This window comes from Equus przewalskii, chromosome 19 (assembly GCF_037783145.1).
Source record: "Equus przewalskii isolate Varuska chromosome 19, EquPr2, whole genome shotgun sequence".
NCBI lineage: Eukaryota > Metazoa > Chordata > Mammalia > Perissodactyla > Equidae > Equus > Equus przewalskii.
Window position 1 is genome coordinate 45,705,274 of NC_091849.1, and position 24,527 is coordinate 45,729,800.

General features: G+C 43.0%; 1 protein-coding gene across 16 annotated transcripts in view; it reads right to left on the reverse strand.

Annotated features, from left to right (window-relative positions):
* Positions 1 to 274: 274 nt before the first annotated feature.
* ADGRF5 (adhesion G protein-coupled receptor F5) overlaps positions 275 to 24,527 on the reverse strand; it is a 101,330-nt gene continuing 77,077 nt past the window's right edge. For 4 of the 16 annotated variants that reach the window (XM_070586185.1, XM_070586183.1, XM_070586184.1 and 1 more), the window contains exons 11-23: positions 21,424 to 21,594; positions 19,432 to 19,551; positions 19,069 to 19,278; positions 17,325 to 17,537; positions 15,425 to 15,580; positions 13,369 to 13,577; positions 11,215 to 11,394; positions 8,001 to 9,395; positions 6,673 to 6,714; positions 6,524 to 6,583; positions 5,840 to 5,924; positions 4,534 to 4,600; positions 275 to 3,926 (exon numbers count right to left, since the gene is read on the reverse strand). In XM_070586185.1, coding sequence (XP_070442286.1) covers positions 4,536 to 4,600; positions 5,840 to 5,924; positions 6,524 to 6,583; positions 6,673 to 6,714; positions 8,001 to 9,395; positions 11,215 to 11,394; positions 13,369 to 13,577; positions 15,425 to 15,580; positions 17,325 to 17,537; positions 19,069 to 19,278; positions 19,432 to 19,551; positions 21,424 to 21,594 — 2,906 coding nt within the window. In that variant the 3' untranslated portion in view covers positions 275 to 3,926; positions 4,534 to 4,535. The remainder of the gene's footprint in view (positions 3,927 to 4,533; positions 4,601 to 5,839; positions 5,925 to 6,523; positions 6,584 to 6,672; positions 6,715 to 8,000; positions 9,396 to 11,214; positions 11,395 to 13,368; positions 13,578 to 15,424; positions 15,581 to 17,324; positions 17,538 to 19,068; positions 19,279 to 19,431; positions 19,552 to 21,423; positions 21,595 to 24,527) is intronic. The other 12 variants (XM_070586193.1, XM_070586189.1, XM_070586194.1 and 9 more) reach the window with 3 other exon arrangements.

A 24,527-nucleotide genomic window follows, 5' to 3' on the forward strand; every position in this document is an offset into this window, starting at 1 on the left:
GACCCCTATTTAAACCCTCTGTAAGCTCCTGGGCTCCACACGCTGAGAGGGAGTGTAGACGGTGTGAGGAAGGACAGCAGCTCGGTCAGCCCCCTGAGCTCAGCTGCAGTGAGCTTCTGGCACTGGCCCCACCCCCGCCATGCCAGGAAAATGGAAGGGATGGTTCACTGTCTGGAGAATGGAGTTAAATTCTGGTTGACATGAGGAAGCCCGAAAGAGCAACAGTAGCATATTGCAAAAGAGCAGACAATTTAAATAAAGAAAGCTTCGGAGATCTTGTGAGATATTTTATTGTGACAAGCATGAAAGGAAACATAGCTGCACGCTGGCGTACTATTAAGACACGATTTAAAATCCCAAGTCATAATGTTAGGAACCTATAGCACCTAATTTCAAGGCTAACATCTTTGAAATGATGAGACACTGTTTTCACGGACTTTAAAAAGAAAAACATGAGAAAGATACATCCCCTGGAAGCCCCTTCGTTTATTTTGGATACTCAGGGAATTAGGATTCTGTTGGCCCGGGTCACTGACTTTCTCTTTGGAATGCAGAAGCCCCATTTGACATCACTGCTACAGGCCACAAATAAAATGTGTTTCACCTACATGGCACTTCTAGGACCACATTCATTCCTTTTTGTCTTCTGAAATGGTTGTGACTTTCTATTCCACTCACCTCACAATAACTCCCTCCCTCACTTCTGCCCATGCTGGGTGCTACCATCTTTCTCATCTCCGTGTAACGTCTTTTCAACCTTCCAACACGGACCTCTGAAGTTCTCTACATAAGCCACAGGAGGCTATGACTTCCCACAGTGTTTCTTAATTTCTGACCTTAGCAATCTACATCCTGAAGACGCCATAGACCTTTATTTACCTCTTTCTCCATATAAACAAGAAGAAATGGGGAGGAGGATGGCAGACACATGATTCATTCAAGAGATGATGTGTGACACTGGACTTCGAACATTCCCAGAGAATATTTCTGTAGTTTATATTAATCGTTCATTTCTGAACCTCAAGAGCAACCTCACAACCTCTGAAGCATGAGCGCAGATCCCTCTGCAAGAAACTGACTTAATAGAAGGTGCCTTAATGCAGGAAAGTTCTGGCCCATGGAACCAACTGGACACACTGAGAGGGGTTAGGACCGTGGGGAAGCACTGGACGTTTCACGAGCAAAGTAGACCACACATCTCACTTTGGGCCGACATCAGAGCCAATGTTCCTCCTTCCTCCTTATTCCCCCAGATATCTGTTACTAAAAGCCTTGTAACCATTGCTGATCGAGACCTAGTGACCTCAGGGTCAAGCGGGGCTCCGCTTGCGTATACTTTACAGATTCATGGACTGCTGCCTTTTACAATTCTGCATTCTACTGCTCATTTTAGGATATTCTTGGTAAAGAACAGTGGTTGAACTATCTAGCTTGCAGTCGGGTAGAAAACCAGCAAGTATTTCTCTAATTTTTTGTTTCCATAGCTTTTCTGGAATTTGGATCCAGTGCTGTGGCTTGAAAGTGGGAGGTATATGCATGCCTGTGTGTGTGTGTGAGTGTGTGAGTGTATGTGTGTGTGTGTGTGTGTGCGCTGGGGTCAGCGAACGTGCTTCAGTTAGTGCATGTGGGCAGAGGGCCAGACCCACATCCTATGGAAGGGCGCCCAAGGATCCTGCCATTATGGTGGTTCCATCCACATCAGACACTGTGATTCCCAAGGGATCCCTACAGAAGTGGGTGGAAGTTCAGCGTTTCTTGTCCCACTGTATTTTTAAACTCCTGCCAAGCGCTGTGCTTTCCTTGGCTGATCATGTCAAGATGGCCATGCTGACACTGGCTATCACCCCCCCTCAGTTCTCGCTGGTACAACCCCAGGGACCAAATCAGTCAAAGCCATTCTTTCTCTAATATCTCCTTCTAATTCAACTCATCCTCCAACCTAACCTCTGCCTCTGTCTTCTCAGTAGTGCACTCTGCCCAAAGTTGATCATGCCCTGGAGGATTTCAGAGCCTAACAGTCATTTCCTTTGGGGACTTTAACAAGTATTCAGTTGGGAGAGCAATGTGACAATTTTCAGACGAACGTAGGAGTAGATGTCTACGTCATCTGTGAAGACGTAGAAATAAGAGTCCATTTACGTTAAACGTTATTAGAACTTCTGTCTGTCCCACCTCCCCATTCCCATGAAGAAAAGAGAGGAAGAGATTTTAATGAGTTAAAATGTTAAAAGAAAACTCTTTCGAGCCTCAGTAAATAAATGGTTTCTGAATCTCAGCCTCTTTTCTCTTGCCTTCCCGATGGCGGGACCCATTTATGTTCTCAGTCCTTATGGAGACCACACAGCGGGCATTTCCCTAGCAGTCCCGCATTTTCGTTCTGTCTTATTGTCCCCTTGGGATCAGACTTTTGTGTGGTTGCCGTGGCGACAACATATGGTTAACTTCAATATGGATGCAATTTTAATAAATATTTGTGTTTTTCTGAAATGCACACACACACACAAAACACACACACACAGAAGTCACAAATAGTCAAATTCTTGGGAAAAGCTCCACTTTCTGTTCATCAAGGTAAAGAGTCATTAGGAGCATGGACTAACCAGCTGTAAAACTACTTCCCATAAGATTTCTAAATGGTTGCAACAAACACAAATCAGACTGTACAAAATTCTTAATGGATATTAGTTGGTCTGGGAGTTTAGAAAATGAAGGAGCTAATACACAGAGAGCTACACACCAAGGCCACTACATCCACAGTAACAACAACAATAACAATATACAATGCTATAAGACTATTAGAATCTATTCTCTACTGCACAGAGAAGTACCTGGTTAAAGCTGTTAAATATAATACATGGCAGTTGGAGTCTGTTTTCAGTGCAATATATCACATTTGGCAATTAGTGGATATAAAAAAATATATTTTTTGCTTTCAAAATGTGGAATAATCCAAAACATAAGGCTTTTCTGATAAACTATAAAAATGTAATCCATACATCTGCTGGATCTGACAAAACATGGTTATTCCACTTTCTCTGCATATTCAATCCACTTAGCTCAAAGCTTAACATACAAAGGCACAGATGTGTGTGTTTAGCATCAGGAGAATTGCGCCTCTTTCCACGAATTTCTTATAAATATTATTATCCACTCGAAAGCATTCTGATGAAAGCATCCTGTAATTTCCTCCTTGGTTCTCCCACTGCCCTTTTTTTCTCGCTCAGCTAAGAAAACACCAGGAAGATATTGAAATTTCCCTGTGGTTTACTTTCAGTTTCCATTTTTGAGCCATTTTTTAATTCTGTGTTGCAGTATCTGAGTAATTGTATTAGATAATTAATATGGAAATCTTAAAATGTGGTCCTTAATGTTGTTTTTCTCTGTTTTTTTCTTCCTGTTTCTCTTCTTCCTTCCTTTCCTCCTTCCTCGCTTCCTTCCTTCCTTCCCAGAATTCACTGAAGTATTTCCTAGTTACTAGCTTTTAACTTATTATTTTAATCAAAGCTTATCTTTGTGCCCAACATGTGAAAAGCGAAAATGTCTCTTCGAAATTCTGTTTTACAACATAGACAGAGAAGCTGGGCCTTGAGGAGCTTGATCTCACTTAAATACTATACACAGTTGGTATCACACAAGGGGTCAGGGGTGGGGCAGCACAATAAATGTAACAATTTACTTTTAATCTGTCTTTACAAAAGAAAGCCTCTTCCCTAATGGAAAAGTCTCTTCAGCGTCTGCTCCCAGAATCCTGTGGAGGAAACATTTTACCGATGGCTTGAAAGGATCTCTTTTTCAGAGCACATTCACGGTTCCTCAAGAGGTCACCTGGGTTGAATTTTCCCGTTCTTAGTTGAGCAACGAATAAGCACTGGATGTGTTTTCCACGGATGAGCTGGTTGTTTCTGGGGTGGACACATCGTATGTTCCTGAAAAACAGAGCTGCAGCTCAGCCTAAAAGATAAGCCTTCAGGTTGGGCTGTGAACTTCTCCTAAGGGCCCAGGGGGCGCTCTATCCAGGAGCCAGGAAGCTCAGCCATGCCTGGAAACAAACTCATGCCTACCCTCCTCCCAAGACCCAGCAGTGCCAAAGAACAGAGCTGTTGTTCTCACGCATGCGTGGCAGCCGACAAGACAAGCACTAACTACTTCCCGTCATACCAGCAGCCAGATTTCTACACAGGACAGGGAGATCTCAATGTGGGTGCCTCTCCACATGCCATCACATGCATGGGCCTGGGGACATCTGCCTGAGGGAACCTCTCTGGTCCACTTGGGTTGGGGTGCCTTGGGGAAGCTCTTGGGAGGGGCCTGGAGGCTGAGCTGGAAGGCGAGATGGGGAAGCAGGAAAGGGAAGAAAAGAGAAATTTACAGGGGAAAGAAAGGCAGGACCAGAAGAGAAGCAGGAGTCAGGGGATACCAAGAAAAGTGCCGACAGGGAGGGCAGCAGGGAGCAACCAGGCAGGCTCGTGTCAGTGGGTTGAGCACAAGGACTGTCGGGAGTGTGTGGGCGGGAAGGGACAGTGCCCACCCTACCATCAGACTGTTGAAGTGCCACCGCTAACAAGGTTTCCATCATTGCCTGGGGGGCCCTTTGGGGCTGCTGACAACATAAATCAAAGTCACAGTGATTATGGAACCCTCAAATAGGCCAATGTGGAGCTGCATTAATGACCCTGAGAGGCTATCGAGTGGTAATGACCAGGAATTTCAGGCCCTGGGACCCTGGGGACAGAGCTCCAACTCCAACTTCTATCTGACTGATTCAGAAACAGGGAACTCATTTTATTGGCCTTACATATTGCATAATTCCGATTCTGTAGAATTGTTTCATAGAGTCTTCACTATTTTCACTTTAATGCAAATGGTAAACACTTCCAGAGACAGTGCTGGCCAAAGGCGAGAGTTCTAATACACCCTGAAGGTTTGACCATTTCACAACAAGTCCAGTCAGTGACTTTCAAAATCAAAAGTGAAGGTCCTCCAGTTTCATGAGTAACACATCAAATTGAAGCCAAAAACATGAAGTCCTCTGGAATTTTAACAATTAATAAACATTCTCAAAACTGGCTTTTATATGAGAAGACTTAGTCTAGAATATTGACACATTTCTAGACTCTGCATTTGTGATATCTGCTCAGTCTCAAGAAGCTGGAAGGAATTCTCGCGCCTATTTTCCTGGGCGGGGGGTGGGGGGGGCAGTAGGGACATGGCACAGGGGTTTCAACTTGCCAGAGTAGCTGAGACCCATTGCCCAAAGACATTAACGTTATTTATTTTATACCCCCAAGGTGGACATTTTAACTGTGTATGTTCCTAATAGAATAGCTAACTTGGGTGATCCCTCATATATGTGTGCACAGTTTTATAAACGTCAAAGTGTAAAATAAGCACACTCCAAAAAAAAAAAAGGAAAAAGAAACCCACAGCACGAGATCCTATAGTAGGATTTTCTAAATATAGTCTTTGCTGCACTGTAACCCAGAAACATGACCTACCTATTCTTATTTAACATGATAGAAAAGAATTTTATGTTTGACTATTGGCAGTTCCCATTTTCATGGTTGAGCCAGTTTTGACAGACAGCTCCTCCAAAGTCTTGTCTAGATACTCCAAATCTTATTGTTCATAAGATACGATTAGTTGTCCACTGAAGGCAGTTGCCCTCTGTACCAGCTTCCTGGTGGTTAGGGAAAATATTAGCAGTTTCCTATATGTAACCTCTGCCCCAAAGGAAGCCATTGCAGCTAAATGCACTGCAGCCACGAAGTGAGACTCCCCATCAGGGCAAATTTGTCCGGGTCAACCAGGATCCTAGGGAGCATCTAGGGCCACTACATACCTGTTTTACCAAACAAATTGTTAAATCTTCTGGATATTGGAGAACTCATAGAAAACACAGGTGTAGATGAACCTAGGGATGTTGACTAGAAAAGAGAAAAAAAAGACAATCACAAAGCCCGTATGTTAGACCAAGGCCTTTCCCTCTAGGAAGGTTAGTTTTCCGCCCTCTGGTGGTCACTGCCTGCATCTCCCATCCCATTTCCTAATGGTAGGAGCCTGGATGAACATCAATTTCTACTTCAAGCAAATCAACCACCTTGAAACATTGGAATCTCATCGTCAGTCTTAGGAAAATAACTTTTGAATGCATGTTTACTGTGTGCTAGGGCTCTCGTATCTTCTGACATGTGGAAACAGCCAAATATAATCGACTGCAGTAGTTATTTTCCAAAATGAACTGCAGAAAATTCTATTTATCATTATTCCTCAAATTGTGCTATTGCCTGGAGTTTCCCCAGAAGATTGTTTTCTTCTCATTGAAATTTGATTTTAACCTCCAGTCGAGATTATCTGTGCTATTTGACCCATATTTAAAGATGTGGGACCGCTTTAACGATAGCTCCATGGCTGTGTTTAACAGGCAGAACGAAGTGAGAAGCAAAAACAGTGAAATAATCTATGCTAAAACTAGTTGTGGAGAGAGAGGGGGATTTGGAAAAGTATCCACAAAGGAAAGACTTACCTTTGAAAGCTGTGATGACCATCTCGACAGGGAAAACTTATTCAGCAAGGCTTCCTGTACCTGCATTGTTCAAAAGAAGCCACGGTCAATTCAACACACCACAAGCACTTTAGACTCTTCTAGAAGCATGAAACTGTCATTGTTCTTACCTTCTGATCCCAGAGGCACCCAAAGAGTAAAATGAATAATCCCTGAAAAGGATTGGGAAGAATCCATTTTAATCATATTTTTATCATCTGGCAAAACAGGAAGCATTATTAACCTGGCTTTGAATTTACACTACCTCTTCTCACATTGGAGTTTATGGAATGAGTCCAGTAGAGGATAATGTTAAAAGGAAGCAGTAGGTCCACAACAAGGGACCTTAAATGTTAAAATGTTATAAGGATATTTTCTATTTCCCTATTTCCCCCCGACTGTGAACTCAAGGTACTGCTGATTATGCTATTAAATACATCTCTTATGTCTACAGTAGCCCTCACATAGTTGTGATGAGGACTTGGGCATGGGGTGGAATAACCAGTCCCTTCTAGTCAAGACATATTATAAATGTCATTAGACACGAGTCTTATAGTTTGGAGCTATAGGACCAGTAGCACCAAGTTAGGATTTGCATGGTTTGGACATGAGCATCCAAGGAGCAATGTCTCAACTTCACTTCCAGGTCCCCTGCCTCCTCACGAGCTCCTGGGGGCCTATGCTTACCATCCCTCCTCCAGGTGAATCAGAATTAAGCATTCCCTTCCTTAATTAATTGTGTTCCAAAGACTTCTTGTCTTTACCTCTGCTAAAGCCCTTTCAACAATTTGGCTTGTATCATAATGAGTTATGTGCTACAGGAGAGGAAGAAAGGTGTCTTTTTCATTTTAGCATAAGGGGGCACAATGTCTACCTTGCATAGAACATACAGTCTTTCACTATTCAGCAAATATTTCCAGAGAACACACCATGTGGCATATAGCATTCATTTCATTGACTGGATGGTTACTAAGCACCTACTCTGTCTTTTTAGGTACCAAAGATATAGTGATAGATAGGACAGATGCTACCCCTGACCTCACAAAGACAGAGCTCATTGAACACTTGTGGAAATTAACTGGAAAGATTACTTGGTTTAATAGTGGCATTTTCATTTAGGAGAAAATAGATGGCATTAAGATAATGTTGGATAAATATCAAAATCTGGTGTAGGGAAGGGACTTTCCTCCTTATTGTATATTCAAGGCATTTAGAAGAGAGTCATGTGTGCAACTAAATTAAAATGCAGGCAATAAGAGGCGTGAGCTTCCATAGGAACAGAGGAATGTGTCCTTTCTATTTCACTGAGTTCTTGTAATTACCACTCTTTAGGCCTCGGGCTTCCTCTGGACTAAAATCCTTCCCCATTCCTACTCCTGTTTGTGTTTCTATCATTAATTAGATTAATTAGTCCCACCAGCCTAGATACTTCCTGAGAACGCTGCCCTGCAGAACTTACCTGGAAAGCGTTGAGGAGGGTAAATACAATATGGAACACAGCATTGCTCCCCGGGAACACAGTGGCGAGACCAAACCCCCAGGTGAGCCCCAAGAGTGGTGTGAGGACCCCAATGCTCTTGCTGATCTGAAAGAGGCTACTCTTCTCCTGCTTGCTTGGCTTGTCTCCAATAGAAGGTCTCAGGATCTTAGTGATGACCACTACCGTGATGGTCACGTTCACCACCACAATGATTAGTGCCGGGATGATAAAGGCCAGCAGGGCCTTGGTATCCTCCCAATTGAGCCAACAGGCGTTCTTCCTCGTGTAGACTTCCTGTGGCTGGGTGGCCCCCACCGTGATGACTGAGATGACAAGAGGGCAGCCATAGCCAAGAGAAAAGGCAATAGCCTTCTGAGTGGACCTGCTTGTGTCATGCAGGATGAAAACCAGGCGGTAGAAGAGCATGAGACCCAGAGTCAGCATCCAGAAAAAGACACTGAGGTAGAAGAAATGGATGAAGAAGGTGGTGGCCACACAGGCCGTCTCATTGAGTATGTAGTGATGGTCATCGATGGCGGCGGCCACAATGAACCAGATGTCGGCAACCAGAAGGGAAGCAGCAATGTTCACAATGCAGGTGTGACGCATATAGGAAGTCCGATTCTTGGTCACTGATTTCCACACCACGGCTTCCACAACCAGACAGGCTGCTAAGCTCAAGATGGAGAAGCACAACCCAATGTAGGAAATGATATCCAGTAGTATTTTCAGGAGAGAACCAGGGTCTGGGGAGTCAGGGGACATGAGGATGGAGAATGATGTTAGGTGGTCACAGCTGCAGGAGACGCTGTCCTCATTGACTTCTTTGACATAGCACCCACTGTTGTCCCACCCCCCGGTATGGTTGGCAAGGTTGAAGTTCCAGAAGACACACTGTGGTAGCCCGCCTAAAGGGTTGTTGTTCTTAAAAGTCATTGAAATACTGAACGGCATGGTTATATTGTGGGTGACAGTGGTCGTCATCACTAAGCTGTTTGTAAAATTCTCACCCTGAACCTCCTGGGCAATAATGGTTTTGAGAGTTGGGAAAGCCACGGTGACAATAGATGAATCCGTTTGCAGGTTTTCCAGCTGGAAATTGTCAATGGCCACATTGCCCCAGAGGTCAGAGTCTGCGAAAACAAAGCTCTGTTTGTAGGATTTTGGGTGGCCAGATCTTATTACCATGCCCTTCATCTGTACATTAGTTTGAGAGATGCACAAAGAGGTGCCATCTTCTGACTGTAGTGCTCGGGAAAATCTTTCCACTGAGTCCAGTAGCTGTGAGCTCTGATTGGTCTGTTGCTGTTGTAACACCTTCCAGGTACTCAAGATGGGCTTGTCCAGGATGACATTAACCGTAGAGAGAACGTGCTGTAATTGACATGGCATGTGATCAAACCAACCAAATTCTTTCAATCATAAAAGAGAAAAAATAAATAACATCTCCCTGGAAACTGGTTACTTGGGTACAGGTCAGAGGAAAAGAAGAGAAAAATGAGGTATCACAGGCTGTGAGGATCTGTGACCTGCCTTCTTATGGCAGGGAGTCAGCAGAGAAGGGGTCCACAAGACGGTGAGACTTTGATAAACATTTAGCAATAGAGACAGTGAGAACCGCCCCACCGCCCCCGGCACTGGCTAATGCCAATTCAGCAGGCTGGCAGAGATATTTATTAATTGTTTTATTTTATTTTAAATCTCAAGCCTGTAAAGGCTTTTTGGTGGGTGGTATTTCACCAGCATGAGTGAGGCAGTCTCAGAAGACCCTCTAAATGCTGAGCACCAAATTAGCAACACAAGGGTTGTTAAAGGCGTCTTTCTTTTATGCTAAACATTTTGCTTCTCTCTCCCATAAACTTGGGCTTGTCATTTCCCTTCTCTCAATATATTTTCTCTGTTCTTCTTCATCTTGTTCTGTTCTCTGAAACTATAAGCCCTATAGTTAGTTGAATGGTGGCTCCCCAAACAAGATGTCCTCAAGTCCAGACCCTGTGAATGTGAACTTATTTGGAGAAAAGGTCTTTGTAGATGTAGTTAAGTTAAGGATCTTGAGGAGAAATCATCCTGGATTACTTAGGTGGGCCCTAAATCCAATGACAATTATCCTTATAAGAGACAGAAGAGAAGAAGATAACTGGAGAAGAGGAGAAGGCCACGTGAAGACAATGTCGGAGATTGATCTGAGGCAGCCACAAGCCAAAGAATGCCTGGAGCCAGCAGAAGCTGGAAGAGGTAAGAAAACATTCTCCCGTAGAGCCTCCAGCAGGAACGTGGCCCGCAGACTCTGATTTTAGACATCTAGCCTCCAGAACTGTGAAAGGATAAGTTTCTGTCATTGTAAGCCATCCACTCTGCGGCAACTTGTTACAGCAGCCCTAGGAAACTTACATAACCTCCCTGGACTCTTCCTATCCATGCTGCTTGGCAGTTGGCCTCTGGTTGGGTTTGGCCAATGGGAAGCAGTGGCAGGAGATGGGAGGGTGGGAGAAGAAAGACGATGAAATATATTTTTCCTACCATCCCCTGCACCCCCATCCCCACTCTCCTCAGCACATCTTTGGCAATAGCTGTGTCTGTCCTTCCAAGACTGCAGCTCCAGCTGAGCAACCCCTCCTCCAAGGCTTCAGCTCTCACTGGGCTGTGAGTGAACTATTTCTTTTCCTTTCCCCTTTAGTCCTTGGGATAGCAATGGCTCCTAAATGTTGCTGGTTTCTGGATGCCTCACCACCTTTTTTTTTAACCCTAGCTTTACTTCTGTAAATATCCCTTCATTAAAGTCTCTTCATCTGAATTCATGTGGGTGAATTCCTTTTCCTCCCAGAATCCTGATTGCTTCAAAGTACAGGTGTAATGCTAGACCATGGAGAATCTTACCTTGTACCTATTCTGAACACCTTTAATTCCTAGTTTTCCTAGAAAGCAGATAAGAATTCATGCTATTTTAAGGAAGAAACTAAAGCAGAGATTCATTAAAGAAACCTTCTAAGGTCCCCAGTTGAATACTGGAAACACTCCCTCATGTCCTAAAAGCCACAGCTGAAGAACATGTTATGTGACCCTGATGGGCACAGCATTGCTCTGGAAAAGACAGGGAAAAACCGCAGTGGAGAGGAGTTATGTTTCTTGACCGCAAGTCCTGAGGAGTGAAAAGACCTGACCCAAAACTCCTACAAGGCTTAAACAAACTCACCGTCATCATTTCTGAATTCACTTGGGTTGGAACTGTTGAAAGCAAATCAAGGATGTTAATAATGGCTCCCAGGCTCCCAGGAAATGAGCTGACTTCGTTTTCCACCTTGCCTGTGCTAATAGAAAGATCCTTTAGGTATGTAGCGAGCTTCTTGTCCTGTGTGGGGCTCTTGATCAAAGCCTATTAAAACAAAAGCCAAAACAGAAAGACAAACAGAACAACTCACCAATCAGTTCAATGATCAAATCCTACTGATCCATCCATGACAAAATCTCTCATATCTGTAGTTTCCTTTTTTCTCCATTCCCATAAGTATATCCCATAAGATAACTTACTTATCTCTTAAACTATCTGTGTGTACTCTTCAGAACAGAATATTACGTAAGAAGGGGAACAGTAAGACATGACTAGTTGAAAAAAAAGGGAAAGTAGATGAACTTTAGTAGTGTAACAAGTAGTAGAATTAGATTAAAGTTGAGTAGAGTTGTCACTTGGATAGTCTACGGAAGCATTTTGCTGCTCTTTGCTTTTTCTTATCTTTTATCTTGCTAATCATTAGGGTGACTGTCCATCCCAATTTTCCTGGGACAGTTCTGGTTTATATCTGCTGTCCCAATGTAATTATTAATAGTGGCCTCTTTTGTTTTTAAAAAGTGTCCTGGTTTGGATGATAAATTATATGGTCACCCTATCTACAATGATCACACTTGTATTTTCTAACTCCTACTTATAATTTCAAGAGTGAACTCAAATTCAATCTTCTCCATGAAGAACTTTGATGCGTTTCCCAAATCAGGGGAGTTTCTTCCTCTGTAGGCGTAAGTATTTGTTTTATTTGACATATATCACATTTGTGACATCTCTACTGGTATGATTTTGTGTTTTAATTTTGATATCTCTCCAATTAAATGATAAGCTCCTTAACAATGTGAACCATGTGTTATGTCCTTCTCATACTGCATAATGTCTAAGACAGCACAAGTCATTTGACTTGGTGCATAGTAGGTGTTCAATAAGATATGTTGACTGGATAAATCAAATGGAACATGATAGGCCTGCATGCCTCTTTTCCATTGAAAATGTATTTAGGTATCTAGAATTAAGATCAGGGCCCAAAGTTGAGTTAAAACTAGTGTGATTTCTATCTTTCTCAATTAGGATAATCTATATGCCCAATGCTTCATCCATCAAGGTCTAACTCAGATGCCAAGTTTTTCGAGCGGAGGTTCCTAATCATCCTAGCCAAATAGTATGTACATAACATCTATATTCTCTATCAAATCAGGGGTCAAGTTCTGATTTGGCCTCTTTACCCTGATAGCACTTATAATAATGCTTTGCACATAGTAGGTATTCTAATGAATTTTGCGTAAGACAAGAGAAGAGACAGAAGACAATTAGATAAAACACAAATCAATATCATCCCTTTTCAATTCTTCTTCCAAGGGTAAGAGGATTTGGAACTGGTTGTCTGAAGATGTCACCATTAGCTATAACACCACTGGTTGCCTCATCAGCATTTATTTATCATAACTCATGGAATTTTAGGAGGCTTTAACTCTCAACAACTCAGGTACGAGGTGACATTTACTCATTTGATGGGAAGAAAGGAATTTTCCCCTACACATGGCAGTAACCTCTATTGCAGGTAAGAGAGGCAGGCTAGTCCCTTCTTCTATAACTAGAGGTCACCTCTAAGGATTGAGGAAATCTCAGACCTGTAAAAGCATAAAGCCCTACAATTTTCTTTTTTTGAAAAACTGATGAACTTTATTTCTTATATTGCTCCTCTTCCTGAAAAGAGTAGAGCTGTTTGCTCTAATTATTCAAAGGTGATATCAAAATTATTCACAGGAGAGCGGTTAGAAAGAACAATCCTGCCTACACCTTGGAGCTAATGGAAACAAGGTACTGAGAAGTCAAGGCCAAAGTATACAGCTAGTCCTAGAGTGGGAAGATATTTTGTTGCCTCCACATTTATATTTAAGCAAATTTTTAAGCATTTCTAGATTACATCTTCTTTGGAAACAAACAAATAAAAGTACCTTTGAGAGCAACACAAATCAACCCAAGCGCCATTTTCCTAAGTGCTGAGATATATAAGCTAGACAGGTCTCCCCACCAAGAGCTCAGAGTCAGAGGTCTCAGGATCACCTTGGCCAGCTGGAGCAGACTGTTTATTGGGGCAGAGATGCAGTTGTTTCTCTTCACCTTCCACTGGGAGCCTACACATTCGTAAGTTATGATCCCGCCAGCAGGACCTCCAGGGCTGCTGGGAATGTCTGAGAACTGGCACAGCTTCTGGATGACTCTCCCAGGCTCCCCAACACCTATTACAGGATCCTGGCACATGATGGTCATCTCTGCATTGGAAACATGGAAATAAAAGAGACAATTGAAAAGAGGAGAAAAGTAGGGGAAATAGGGCCAGGCGTAGGCAGAATTTTGATGTTTGAGTTCATCTTTCTCTCTACTTTTGGTGACCTGGTCAGAGTTCTCCAATTTCTTTATTTTGCCCCTGATTTCCCAAAGCCCCTTAGTGCTTTCCACACAAATCTGACTTTAATCTGCACTTGCTTTTCCTAACAGAATTTGTTTCCTCTATGACTCATTCCCACCTCCAGTCCCTGGGAATCTTCTCTCTGCTGCCTATAAAATCTAAGCTGTGGAAAACAATAAGAGCTCAATGTATGCTTATGCAGATAAGAGAAGTTCTGCTCACCAGGCGTCGTAGGGACAAAATACCTTAATCTGAGGGCTTCTCAACTTTGGCGTAAGAGAATCACCTGGGGAGCTTGGAAAACACCAAGGCCCAGGCTCACTCCGGCCCAAGGAAATCAGGATGTCTTGGGCTGGGATTCAGGCATCAGTAGTTTTTTAAGCTTCCCCAGTGATTCCAGTGTGCAGCCAAGGTCGACAAGCACTGTCTTAATCCAAAGATATATTTAGTAGTGTGAATTCAAGGCACCCATGACCTAAAGATTCCAGGTAATATTTGCAAGTATTTGTTCCTTCTGGTTTCTATTAATGGTGACTCTATTTCATCTCTACTCAAGAGAAGCCTTGAATGGGAAAGTGGCATTTGTTGCAGAATCTCTAATCTCCAGAGGACTCTGATTCTCTTATGAGCAGATCCCTCTCTCACCAACTTTTGAATTAAGCTTTAATTGAGTTCTCAGCCATTGTATAAAATCTTCAAATCCATAAGTAAGGTTCTACTAAGAAAAGGAAGTGGAATCGGAGTTGGTATGAAGAAAGAGAAGAACAAAGATAAGTGAATAAAACATGTTGATGCCAGGGCTAAGATGGGGGCACAATAAAGAAATGACCTTGGCTGCCCTCTGGAAGACGTGTTCTTGGTAGAGTCAGCAGGCAGTGCTTCAGAGACATAGGGAACTCTAAGCTGCTTCCTACTTTGGTGTCCAGGCCTCAGTTACCAACACATGTGAGAATGACCAAAAATCACTCAGTAAACTCAAAGGAACTTGGTGATAGAGCCATGGATCCTTCAAAGATTGGGGGTCCTACTACAGAGAAGATTTCTGGGGGAGAGGATTGCTTATGGTAGAAGCCCAGGACCATCATTTACCCACTCGCCCCTCTGTGGTTGCTAAGGAGAGCTGTTACAGAAATGGCTCCACAAATCATGACCTTTTGCTTTGGAAATATGATGTGGGGGGATATTGGCTCAATGATGACAAAGGATGAAAAAGACAGTTGCCTAATCTTTAGATCGACTCTTTCCATGTAACCCTGTCTCAGTGAAACAGTGCTAGTGGGGACATCCTTCCTTTGGTGAAACCTCAGAGGGGTCTCAGCCTCACACAGACACTGTGCACTCTTGTCTGCCTGGGGTGGTGTACAGCCCTCCAGACTCAGCGGAAATAAGTCTTCATCGGCAAGGCTCTCTGCATCACTTCCTCCCCACCTATCACCAGCAGAGTTAAACCAGGTAGCCTCTGCTGGCTGCCCACAGCGTCTCTAGTTTAGCCCTTACCATATTATATGTGATAACATTTTTTATCATATCTATCTCTCCCTAGGCTTGAGGCCAGGAAACATGGCTTATTTCTTTTCCAGTCCCCATGCTTAGCCCAAGACCTGCCATATAAAGGTGCTCGACATATATCTATTGAATGGGTGAACGAGGGAGTGAATGAATACATGACTCGTGACTATAACACTTTAAAGTAATTTAAAATGCTCTCACCAGGAACCAGATTAAGCTTCATAGACGTGCTCCGGACTGAGTTATTAACAGCATTGGTAAAATGACAAAACACATCAACATGTTTTGGACACTGGAAAACTGAGTTTGCCGTGAAATCATATTTGTAGCACACTTGTTTTCCGTTCACTTCTTTTGCTAAGATAGAATTATTGAAAGAATTAAGTTACAGCATGAATATCCAAAGCATACAGTTTGTTGAAAGGATCGATATGAATAAACTTGTCCACACTCTTCCCAGGAACGTGCCACATTCACTTCACATGTGGGTTTACTTATTTACTTTCTGCCTCCAGCTCTTAGAAGTAAGTAAACCCACATTCCCATAGATGCTAGCCAAAACTTTACCTCCACCATCCATCACTCCAAATCTGTGCCCACACATTTTTTTTGACAACGAAAATGCCTTCTCAGCATCCTTCTAATCCCCCTATCTATCTAAATCCCATCATGCCCTGTGCATTCATTCTATCCTGCCTTCCCCACATTCATTCAGCATCACCTCCAATAGGGTCTGTCTCCTCCACTGGACATTAAGTGTCCAGTCTTACTTATCTCTGCACCTCCCAGTGCCTAGCCTAGCATTTTGCACATAGGACTGAATGCATGCATCTTGAACAAAAAATGTTGAGATGTTTGAATATTTCAACACCCACATTGATTCCATGTCCCCCTACCATGCAGCCTTCTCTAAACTGTCCAGTCTTTATTGGGTCCCTGCTTTTCTGAACTCATACCATTCTTTCAATCTGTATTACTCATTTTGGATATTTAATGTTGTATGCATTATCTGTTATGACATGAGCCTTTCTAGATATTAATATATGTGCGCCACTTCTTTTGTCTCCTTTCTATTGCCTGCTGTGTGTTTTGCCTCGAGCAGGCCCCCAATAGTTCTTGAAAGAATAGATGAGTTTGTAAATCTCTCATGAAGATGTCTGTGTCTTGAGATTTGGGGTTATGAGCTCATATTTGGTTGCCCTTAATCTGTAGGAATCCTGAGGGATCTGGATTGAGGGGACGTTCTACCAGAGAGGATTTGAAATTTTTTTTGCCAGGTGCCATCAGGTGCTACCAATGGACAACTTTAAGTTAATTACTCCTCAACTTGGAGTTCCGGGACCACTCAGGCAGTGTAATTTCAAACCTGAAACCCAAGTGAAGTCAGGACAGTTTTAATTCTCAGGGGAAATTTTTGCCCAGCCAGAGATGAGGCCAAACTCTTAACTCAGGCAGATAAATTTTGTTTCTCTAGCTTATTCTTTTACTGAGCATGTCACCCTTTGAGGGTCCTGACATTGTGCTGGTAGGGTGGGGATGTCTCCCCCTTTTCTTTCGTGTCCTTCAGAGCCTTAAATCACAAGGTTTTGGGTTTCTGATATTGACAAATGCCCTCAGGAAAGCCCCAACACTAGCCAAAGCATTATCTCTATTTTTATTTTCCTCTGCATTTTTGGCCCTTGGTTATTGCTCTTACTTTCTTGTATGCTTAACAGTGCATTTAAAAGGATTTTTGTAGACCATGTAGGATTTTTAGAGCATGCTGATTTATACGATGGAGTGACGGACTACCAGAATATCCAGTTTACTCTATTGAGGAAGCAGAAAGTCTGTGAAGGGACCTTAACACTGCCTTCAACAGCTCCAACTAATCAGAATGGGCTCTGCCCTCACAGACTCTCAAGATTTTGCCACAAACCAACAAGCTATGAACCACATAGCAAAACAGAAGGTAATGAAGTCTCATGGGATTCTGCTCTGTTACATTCTATCTCTGATACAGTCCCTGTGTGTGTTTCTTGACCTTGACTTTAAGAGCAACTTTTTTCACTCTGTATGCATGAAAGAATATGTCCTAACAATTCAGCAGTTGGCTTCTTACCAGCAGGAAAGAACCAGGAATCCATTTGGAAAGTTACTTTGTAGTCTTCATCATCCTCTATGCAGCACTTCAAGTGACGGGAACCTCTGAGTGGAACGACAGCTTCCAAAGGATCAACCATGATGTTCGACTCCAGCGGCAGAGGGTGAACAGTGACATCTTTGGTGGCAACTCTGTATGAATTCTTATATCTAAATATGCAGTAATAGGTTCCTGAGTGGAAGGAAGCAAAAATGAGATGGAGGTTCAGTAAGACCCTTCAGTTTTCTAAACACTACTTCTCTTTGCTCCAACGCTGAAGGAGCCAGAGCAGGAGCTGGCCAGAGGGAAACCAGAACAAGAAGAGAGAAGAAACTCCCTTCCATTCCTGTTGGGAGGGAGGGAAATTTAAATTCAATATAAAATAAAAGCATAGTTGATTTAGATGAGAATAGTTTTTTTTAGTTCGAGTATCGGACTATTAATAGTTTAATGTGACTGGAAAAGCTATGGCTCCTCCTAAGTCATTGCCTAGTGACAGGAAAGAGCAATTGACAGGGTAGGCATGAGTTCAGCATGGGAGAAAAATACTCCCGCTTCCTGATTGTACACTAGCAAGTCCAAACAAGAACTAGTTATTTCTACAGTGTTGCCCAGGCCTCAAATGAAAAAAAAAAAGAAGACCTGGAACTCACAGGATCTGGACCGATTAACCTGATAGTTAAGGAAAGGCTTCAGGTGGAATGAGTAAGTGTTGGCCACTGGAGCCAGGATTGGTCTCCCCCTGACTCTGCCATTTACCAGATGTATAATCTCAGGTAATATACTCAACCTCGCTGGCCCTCAGTTTCCTCATCTGTAAAATGAGGAAAATAATAGACTATCTTCTAGGTTTATTGGTTTTTTTTGTTTTTTGACAGGGTAGGATTCGCCCGGAGCTAACAGCTGTTGCCAATCTTTCCTCTTTTTTTTTCCTCCCCAAAGCCCCAGTGCATGGTTGTGTATCCTAGTTGTAAGTTGTTCTAGTTCTCCTATGTGAGCCATGCCACAACATGGCAACTGACAGATGGGTGGTGTGGTTCTGAGACCAAGAAATGAACCCAGGCCGCCGAAGTGGAACGTGCTGAAGTTTAACCACTAGGCTAACAGGGCTGGCTTTAGGTTTATTGTTTTAAGTGAATTAACACACTTAAACACTTAGCACAGTGCCTATCACAGAGTGAGGGCTCAACTGATGTCAGCTACCATAGCTGCAGTTCTATCAAATTCTCTTTTTTCCCCAAAGATTTGTATTTCTTCCGAATATGAACAAGGTGCAGAGATAAAGAGGAAATAAAAATGTTTCTTTCTTTGGAATCAGGCATATGAAAGCTTCACCTAGATTTTTTACAGCCCAGTTGGGTGAAACACTCCTAAGAGTCTGATAAAAGGACTTTTAAAAACAATCCTCTTTCTTAACTTCATGGCAGGAGCCCAGGCTCTAGAATCAGAGAGACTAGTTCCAATCCTGACTCTACAACTGCAGTCGTGAAAACTTAGGCACATTTACTATTCTCTCTGAGCCTCAGTTTCCACATCTGAAAAATGAGAATAACAACATCTTCCCCAAAGGGCTGTTGCATTAAATGTGATGGCATATTTAATGTAAAGTGGTTGGCGCAGGCATGCCCCAGGACAGGTCCCCCAGGGATGGTAACTAGTACAGTGTCTTTCCAGGGGTCCAGGCAGCAGAGCAGGGAGGGTGTCTGGCTTGCTTTTCACTCACCGTTCCACTCCCTGGTCGCGGTCTTCACCGTCAGTACTGACTCTGTTCCATTGGGACACCTCCTTGTGGTATAAAACCTTTTGTGTATTTTAATGCCAGCAGAAGTGTTCCAGTATACCTCATCATAGCTATTCACATCACTGGTGCACTTTATAGATAAGCTTTGTCCCTCAGAAACAGAAATTGGGTCCGGGGTTATTATTAGGTTGGCTGAAAGAATGCAAAAAAAACAACAGACAAAAGAAAACCAACAAGAAGCACAATGTTTAGTCTTTCCGGTGACATTGACATAGGAGCGAAAATTAAGACAGACAGAAAACAGGGACCGTCCTGACTCTACTTGTGTCAACGCGGGATTGGTACCTTGCGGCTCCGGGGCTTTACTTGTTTCTAGGCTGTTCCCGGTGGTGCTCTGAATTGTACTCATTTCCTTCACATGCCTTAGGAACTCGTGCACTTCCCCTTTGTGGCTGGAATTAGCTCCTGATGATCAGCAGGGCAAAAGGTTGCAATCTTAGGGGTGTTGACTTAACCCAAGCTCCCCTCCAACCTCTTCGGTGACACCTCAAGGGAGACTAAAATGGCTAGGTTCCTGTAACAGCTTCATTCTCTACTCTTTTAAAATACCTTTTAAAAAATAGTACCACACTATATTTTAATTTAATCCTTTCATCTCTTTTCCGTATAAATGTGAGTCCCTCCAGAGCGGGACACTCTCCTCTGCGTCTTTGCATTCCCAGCACGTAGCACTGCATCTAGTACACAGTCAGCGCTTACTAAGCAGAAGAGTGATTTTTGGAACTATATTTTTAGTAGAGGGATCATAGAGTTTATTGCCCAAATAATTACACCAGGACTGTCTCGGGCAAACGAGGATGTATAGGATCCTAACTACAAGTCTCTCTCCATCTACTCCTCATTCTGAGAATGTCCTCATCGGTTCATGAGGAATTATTCATCAAAAATGTTAACAAGACCCTTACAAATATAAAAGCTTATATGAACATGCCACTATTTTTGCCTCTGAATCTTTCCGCTGCTCGTTGAGCATGGCCTTTACATAGTTGACATTTCAAAATGCCATTCATTTCTGTCTTCTATAGGGGAACAACTTCATGCCTTGAGCCCACTGATGCTAGCCTGCTTCTCCAACCAGTGTAAAATCTTATTCTTAGTCATAGTCAAAAGAAGTCAGGGCTTTCCACAGTACTCTTTAGAAGTTAAGATCAAATGTGGAGAACTCTAAAGTCATGCAAGCATGTATTAACGTGTCCCTCACACTGCCATCACTGTGTAGGGATCTTGAGATGCCTTTTTCAGGTTTAGCAGAAAAAGTGGAAAGGCTCACGGAATCATGAATTTGGTTCTCTTGCTTCTCAGTTGAGGTCAAACTACCAGACCAGTGGTTTTCAGCGAAGGCTAAATAGGTCCCAAAAGACAGCCAACAGCTCACATAATCAATACAACTCTCAGGTTAGAGCTTGCAGTGGACAACTGCTCTCACTGTAGAAAACCGCAAATTGCTCAAAAGACCCATGAACGCTTCTACAGCAATAATATTTTCAGATAAACCTAATCTTGCTCTTTGTAAAAATTCTAAGTCATGATAACAGAAAATCAGTCCTTTCTCCAAATTGTTTGGGGGTGGGGGGGGGTGGGGCGGGGTGGTGTCTGATGATTTATCTAAATAGTTCATTTTTGTAAGATGGGTGGAAAAACAAGTTTGCCCCATTTTTGCAGATAGGGGTGATGTTATAAATGATTTATGATATGAGGAGAAGAAATGATACTTTCAAGAGGCCTACTAAAGCTGAATTAATTGAAATATTAAAAAATACTTGTTACAACCGTAAAATAACCACAAAGTATCAGATTATTAAAGCTTTCTGCAGCATTCTCTCTGGAATAGGTGAAACGGGAGAGGTGGAATGACAGAGGGAGGTGAATGGTGGTAGGGAATGAACCAGGCTATTGGAATTCAAGGCAGGGAGAACGGGATTAAGGGAGGAGAAAGGGGGAAATTAGGGGCATTATCCTCCTTATAAATTTAATGGTTAAATAGGACCAATCTGGGTGTGAAACCTACATCCCAGTCTACTTTGTGCATTAGCAGTACAAGGCAGGCCCTTCCTTCCCTGGTCCCAACCTCTAGCCTTCCTGATTCTAAAGACTTCATCTGCATTTAAATGGCAGAGAGGGAGCTCCTCTTCTGTCTCCCACTGTGGGATCTACCCCGACCACACTCCCGCTACCTAACGGGGAAGGCTCTGCTTTATTGCTCATGGATGTTCCCAGGTGATCGGCAGCCCATGACTTGAGGTGCAAGGCTACAAATTCTGGCGAGCGAGTCCTTACCCACAGAGGTGAATGTCACTTGTATGTTCTTACTGCCTCTGGCTCCATGGGCACTGGTGAACTCACAGGTGTAGACGACTGGTGTTCCAGCCGACCCACTTAGACACTGAACTTCGTTGGCGTGGAGGGTGTATTTGCTGCACCTGGGGTCTGTGTCTGTTTCAGAGTTTCCTGCAATGACATAAGCAATTCTTTTGCCGTCAGTTGGCTGACTCTTGGATTTAGTAGCAAAGAGGCCAAACCAGAGAAAAAGAATTATTATTTAAATTTGATTTCTTCTCTTTGAATGGAGAGGCAGGGCTGCATAATGGTTAGGTCTGCAGACTCAGGAGCCAGGTGGCAGCAGATCCCAAACTCTAACACTTAGCTGGTGGAACGTTATTGAGAAAGTCACTAGACTGCTCTGCGCCTCTGTTTCTCCAGATGTAAAATAGGGATAAATAATAACAGCTCTGCCCAGGACTGTGGTTAGGTAAAATGAGTTAATATATATAAATAAACACTTAGAACAGCGCCTGGCTGGGGCCCGCCCCCAACAAAGAGCATTAGTGGTGGTCGTTCGAGTGTGAGAAATAAAAAAGAGAAGCAAAGTGTTTGGATATGATTTCAACTGGAAGGAAAAAAGGTGTCGGACTATTTAAACTGTTCTTATTATTGAAAGGAGGAAGAAACAAGACTGGCACACCTGATAGGCATCTCATTTGAGAAACGTTTTCATAGCTTATTCCCTATCAGTCTATATGTTTTAGTGGAAGCTTCAATTCATGATTTTTCAGATTATCAGCAGTTTCCCCTTCAAAATAGTTCCTTTTTCATATCTTCCTTTCCATTCCCAAGATGCCCTCCAAGCCCTCTTTACTCCTTGCCTATGGCTCTCTTACACCCTCCTGGTGAGTTTTTTCTACTCCCGTCCCTTCACTCTCTCTCTTCCAACCTTGCCTACCGCCACGTACCCTTAAGACATTCTTCAAATACTATCAATCTTCCAAAAACTAAAGAAAAAGAATAAAGCTTCTGATTAGCTCCAACAGAAATGCATCTTTTCCAGCCTTGGCTGGATGATCAATGACATCTGAAATATTTTTATTGATATATAACCAGCTTTTCCCCTCAGTTCCCAAAATGGTTGTTCAGAACACCAAACTGACTTCCAGCTTCACCCACCTTGACTAAACTACCTCCTAACTCATGGGCACAAGTGTCCTTAATCTTCTCTAAGGCTCACCCCTCCACTTATCTTTGGAAAACCCACTTCCTCCATTTCCTCCAGGACTTTATTCTCTCCTTTATATTTCCTTTCCCCGGTGTCTTTAATCTTTCCTCACTTCAACCACCAGATACACTCAAGTCTTTCCTTATTAAAACAATCCTTCCCAAATCTAAAAGCTCCTCTAGCCACCACCACACTTCTACCTCTCTTCATACCACAATGCTTCTGCATTCGCCACCTTTAGTCTTTCATTCCCACTTTTCATCAAACCATTGCCATTTGCCTCTTCTCCCTATGCTCCACGTCAGGTGTCCTTCTAAGGCCAACTGTGACTCCTTCTCTTCCACATCCAGTGGCTTCTTCTCACACTACCTGGACTACAGCATCCCATTCTGCCCAGCTTCTCCACGACTCGGCTCACTCGACTCCATGGGTCCCTCCTGCTGCTTCTCTCTCTTCATCTCTCCTCTAGTCTTCTTCCCAGGCTCCTCTCTCCTCTCTTCCCTTCTTACATGTTGGTGTTCCCCAGGATATTGGCCTCCCCCAAGCATCCTGATATGGGCTCTTTCCTTATCTTTTTTCTCTACTCTTTCACTGGGCAATCTCATCTACACCCACAGCTCCTATTATATCCTATGTTTGGATGACTCCTCACTCTATCTTCAAGAGAAACCTCTTATTGGAAACTCTAGAAGCAAATTCCCAAGTGCCAATTTGATGTCTCAGGTACCTCCAACTCAACAGGTCCAATTGAGAACTCATCTTTCTTCTCCTCGGACAAAACCTGCACATCTTCTAATGTTTCTTCTCTTCGTCATTGGCAGTTCACAAAACTAAGAATCTTTAAGTCATCTGAAATTACTTGCATTTCCTCACACTCCACTTCCACTCAGTTGTAAAATCTTTCAGATTATGCCTTTGAAACATCTTACAACTGTCTTATCCACTCCAACCCGTGGTTATTCGCCTGGGTCCCCTTACCTGTTGTCTGCCCATTGCATACTCTTGTAACAGGGTCTGTATTTTCAGTTAACTCCCCTTCAGGCTAGACTGCCTTAAAATTTATTTTTATTTTCTGAAATTTATTTTTCTAAAGTTCAGCCCAGATCATCTCTCTACTCTCTTTTTACCTTTAAAATCTTACCATTGCCCACAAAATAAAATAGTATCTGCTTAGCGTGGTATCTGTGTTTGTTCACAGTATGATTTCAATCTGACTCTGTTCTCTCTGTTTCATTCTATGTTCCTCTCTTACAAACCAGGTCACGTCCTGGGTCTTCAACTTGCCTACAGCTTCATGCCTTTATGCCTGGGTTCACATCTAGAATATTCTCCTTCCTTCTCCCTCCCGCTGACTCTTTCTCATCCTTCAAGGCCAAGCTTTCTCATCAAACTAATGCACGAGACAATGAGCCATGCCAGATGGAGTATATGAAGAGATGTACAAAAATAATTATAATGCACAGTAGATAGATTTCACACAAGAAATAAGTCCATTATGGAGATTCACGTAGGTGTGTTTTAATTGGGAGACTAAGGAAGATTTCAGAGAAGAAGGAAGATCTGCTCTAGGCCTGGAAAGACATAGATAGAATGGTGGCTGTGCTGTTCTGGTGTGTAGCTGTACGCGTGTGTGTATGTGTGTGTGTGTGAACTGGTACTCCTTGGAGAACCTGGCCTTCCATTAAGCTGCTTCAGGAGCTGGGGCTGGGCTGGGGAGTGGAAGCATGATAAGCTATGGGGGCTCTAAGCCCCCCAAACTTTTTATAACTCAAGTGCCTCCACTCTGGTCTGCTTTACCCATCAGACCTGGGGTTCTCAAGAAGGGGCTATCTGGCTTCCCTGGGGAACATTTAGCAATGTTCAGAGTCAGTTTTGTTACAACTTGGGGTGC